At 43.9% G+C, this 4,267-nt stretch overlaps 1 protein-coding gene across 2 annotated transcripts in view; it reads left to right on the forward strand.

The window, feature by feature from the left end:
- The first annotated feature begins 2,187 nt into the window (after nucleotides 1-2,187).
- Nucleotides 2,188-4,267, forward strand: part of Tmem33 (transmembrane protein 33) — a 23,677-nt gene continuing 21,597 nt past the window's right edge. The window contains exons 1-2 of one of the 2 annotated variants that reach the window (XM_013009106.1): nucleotides 2,188-2,321; nucleotides 2,484-2,559. In XM_013009106.1, coding sequence (XP_012864560.1) covers nucleotides 2,515-2,559 — 45 coding nt within the window. In that variant the 5' untranslated portion in view covers nucleotides 2,188-2,321; nucleotides 2,484-2,514. The remainder of the gene's footprint in view (nucleotides 2,322-2,483; nucleotides 2,560-4,267) is intronic. The other variant, XM_013009107.1, reaches the window with a different exon arrangement.

The following is a 4,267-nucleotide window of genomic DNA, read 5'->3' on the forward strand; positions in this document are numbered from 1 at the left end:
TTTTTTTGCCAGTCCTAGGGAATGACTCAGGGCCTAGACTCTGTCTCTGAGCCTAGTACTCTACCACTTGAGCCACAGCACCATTTCCAGCTTTTTCTGTTTATGTGGTACTGAGGCATTGAACCCATGGCTTCATGCATGCTAGGCAAGCCACGTTCCCAGGCCCAATCCCAACAATTTAGGAGGCAGACATATGAAGATAGTAGTTTAAGCCCAGTACAGTCAAGAAACTCTCAATCCACTCCTCTTATTGTGCATTCTTCTCTATATCCTTTTTCAAGATCTTAGTGGATGACTTTCCCTCTCTTCCATACCTATATCTAATCAGTTGCCAAATTTTAGAAGATACTTCTAAGTCATCTGTCCTCTTTTCTTCCCCTAAAACACTGGCTCAATCTAGAATCTCATCACTTCTCTGTAAGATGTATATAATGGCTTCTTAACTAACTTCCTGACCACCTCCTATCAACCTTTACCTGTTACCAGAGGATGCTCTAACTCTATCACACTTCCAGTTAAAATTATACCATGACTCCCTGAATTTCATTCTGCTCATATTAAACTTGTCCTTGACTGTTAGTTCATGTAATTTCTGTTGCACTGTGAGGAATTTCCTTTCTCTTTTCACCCAAGTTCTTCTTTTTCTGCCATACTGAAGACCAGAATCGCCTTTCCCAGAAACTTCCCCAGAACTTCTCTGATGCTTCCTGTGATTAGCTCAGCCTCTGTCTGAAACCAGACTTTTTAGACCTCAATAACCAATCTCCTAAAGTAAGATATGTCAGGTCTTTCTACTCACCCTTATACACCAAATAAAGAGATAATGGTAAAGGTAGGCATGCTATTAGGTAGGACATGAACTTTGACTTTAAATAGACAAGGAACTAGGGGAAGGGGGAATTATTAAATTATTAAACAGTCCTCTTCAAAGGATGGTCGGGTCAGTCACTATTTTAGAAGGGTTTCTGGAGAAGTTATAATTGCTGTCATCACTCATCAGGATAAATGAGTTATTGTACAGGGAGAAAACAGAGAAGCCACATTTTGTGACGTAGAATTGGGAGTCTTTATTGGAAAGCTGGTGAATGCAGGTAAATTCTTGTCAGAAAGTCTTGCAGCCCCATGAATACACTTAATACTGTTAGAAAACTGAGCCATGAGAGCTGGAAAGAGCAAAAGCAGAAAAACAATATTAACAAACCAGATCAGCACCAGTGGAGAGCTGAAGTGGGACACTATGGTGACCAGAGAAGAGCCAGGAGACAGGAGATAGGAACAGGACACAGGGCAGAGTCATGGCATAATGGCATCCGATCTGTTCGGGACCTTCATAGGGTCAGGTAGGGGGTAGGATCCCAGAAAGCTTGAGAGTTCAGGACCCAAGACTGGAAGGTCTAGTTCAAGTTCTAGCTCTGGAATTCAGGTATGCTCATCACCAGGGAAGGGAACTTCCCTGCCTCCACCATGAAGACAAGATGGCACCAGTTAAACTCAATACCCTATCACCCATCACATGGCCAAGATGGCGCCAGTTAGATCCAGCATCCTTATTTCAAAGTCATCCTTACCTGCTGGGTGGTTTGTTCCGAAGAGGTGCTATTGTTACTTAGTTCCAGTTCCTTGTCATAGAGATGTCTGGGACCCAATGTGATAGCAAAGTATCTGAAAAAACGGCTTAAATCAAAGATGTACAATGTATGCTAAGTTTTTCCTCCTGTTTTTACATAATTCACGGGTCCAAGTTAATTAGTTGGTGTTTTTCAGCAAAAACAGCTTTTAAGCACATCTTATATGCCCATATTTTATACAAATTTGTGATGTGACTTGTCTATCCTACAGTCTGTGTTATTCATATTCATCTTTTAATTATCTGAGTCACTCATGGAGTGACTTATGATTAGGCCTTCTAAGTACTTGTTGAAATAATTATTTTTAGAAGCTGAACCATAGGATTTAGTGAACCCTTAGAGGAAGAAATTAAAAATGCATCCGAGGCCTTTGTATTAGAGAGATCAGTGATTTGGACACAGGCAACCGTATGAGTCAAAAGTGGATGATTTACCTCTTAACTTACTGGGACAACTGGAGGACAGGTGGAGCCATACCAAGAGGGAGAGCAGAAAACTACATTTCCCGTCATGCCAGTGGGCACCGCTTACGTTTGCCCTCACCAAACTCACGGAAATGAAAGGAGTACTTCCGGTTCGGCAATTTCCCCGGTAGCCGGCGGTGTTGCTGGGTCCTTTTGGGCCTTGTCGGAAGCTCCGCCTTCGCTCCGGTCTTTCTGGAACCCGCTGTTCGATCTCGGTGGTGCGGGACAGGTATTTCCCTGCAGCCGCGGTTGCCTTGGGCGGGGGGAGCCCGGATCCCGGGGAGGCGCGGCGTCAGGCCGGGCGCGGGACGGGGTGGCCGGCTTCCCGGGGGGTGGTTCCGGTCCTGACGTTTGTCTCCTGTCTTTCTCCCCGGTTGCCGATGGATCGCAGCGTCCCGGGCGCGCGCGCGCGTGTGTCTCCCATGGCTGATACGACCCCAAACGGCCCCCAAGGGGCCGGCGCCGTGGTGAGTGACGGCGAGGGGCTTCGCAAGGAGCCGGAAGTGTGGACAGTTCTAGAAACTCGGGGCTCGGAGGGCTGGGCCGAGGGGGTGGGACGGGGTGGGTGCTTCGGGCGGAGGGAGGGAGAGGGAGGGCCCGATCCCGGGGAGAGCGGTTAGCAGGCTTGGTTCCCGACGACCGCAGCCCGGCCTGGGCAGGCGACCCGCCGCCGGGGCGGAAGGTGCGGTCTGCGGCCGGGCCCGGGCGCCGCGCTCGCCGCGCACGTGCGTGCGGCGGACAGCCGCTGCCCGTCTGGTCCCGGTTGTGGAAATTACGCAAAGGGAGAGACTTGCGTGTGTGTGTGTCTGGGTTTCTCTTTCATTTTGTTGTTAAGAGGAATAACTACACTTTTTAAGTTTTATTTTTTAATGGTGATCTAGCTGTTCATGCCTGACCCATGATCATTCTCTGGTTTTAAACTGTTTAAATTGGGAGATTCCCCCCCCCCCCACCCTTTGGTTTGAAGATTTTTTTTTTTTAAATTTGCCCCATCTCTGTTATATACACGGTTTGGTGGTAGTTGGGTTTTTTTTTTTTTCGTTGAGCGATTTGAAAGTATTGTCTGTTAATCCACAATTATTTTATGATGACCACGGTACAGTTTCACATTTGGGGAAATTTAACCATCGACTCCTGCTGTTACCTAACATATAGTTCATGTTCGAATTTCCTTCATCGTGCAGGAAAAGCATGGTTCCTTCTCCTGGGATTTAGCCTAAAAAGCAGACATTACGTTTACTCGTATATTCTTAAGTTTGTTTGAATCTGGAAAAGTTCCTCTGCTCGTCTCCCTTTTTGAGCTGTCAAGAGTTTCAGAACCGTTTTGTACAGTGTGTCTTAAACTGGACAGACTTGAGTGATTATTCTGTCCTTTTTAGTGCTTTCTATATTAGAAATCATTTCGTTATTATGTCATTGGGGAAATAAGATTCACAGGGTGATGTTTCAGATTCTCTATTATAAAGATAAATTTTTCCCTTTGTCATTAAGAAGTATTCTGTAGCTTGATGCTTTGAGATCAGTTGTTGCCCTTCAATAATTTTTAACCCGAAGGTCTGTTAATAATAGTTCTTGCCTAAACTGTTTATTACAAAGTGTGGTGGTTTGGGCATTTCACTCTTAAAAAATGAAAACCAACATACACCTTTATGAATGTTTTCACTTATATAAAAAGTGCACATATATAAAAATGCACATACATAAAAGTGTACAAAGTGAAGTGCATAGCTCAGTGATGTATTGCAAAATGAACATGATACCCATGTAGACTTTAAAGAGAATTTTCTAAAATTAAATTTCAAACTATGGTGTAGAGTTTGGATATTTGTAAAGAAACTAGCACAATAAGCTGAATTGTCTTTCCACTTGACTGCTGTTAATCATTTAAATTTAGCAGAGTTGCAACTTGGTAGGTTTGGGTAAAATAAACCAGAGGTCTGTTTTGTATTTCTGATTAGAAAGGTCTTATGAAGTAAAATATCATTGAATTTTAAAATGTTCTTGTATTTTTTCAAACAGTTTTTACATTTTTTTCTTCCAAAAGATAATGGAATTAAATTCCTTAAAAGTAGTGGTTAACACTTTGGAAAGCAGTATGGAGGTTCCTCAAAAGACTTCACATAGAACTCCCCTATGACCCAGCAATCCCACTTTTGGGCATTCACCCAAATGTTT

Source organism: Dipodomys ordii, unplaced genomic scaffold (assembly GCF_000151885.1).
Source record: "Dipodomys ordii isolate 6190 unplaced genomic scaffold, Dord_2.0 Scaffold8, whole genome shotgun sequence".
Classification (NCBI taxonomy): Eukaryota; Metazoa; Chordata; class Mammalia; order Rodentia; family Heteromyidae; genus Dipodomys; species Dipodomys ordii.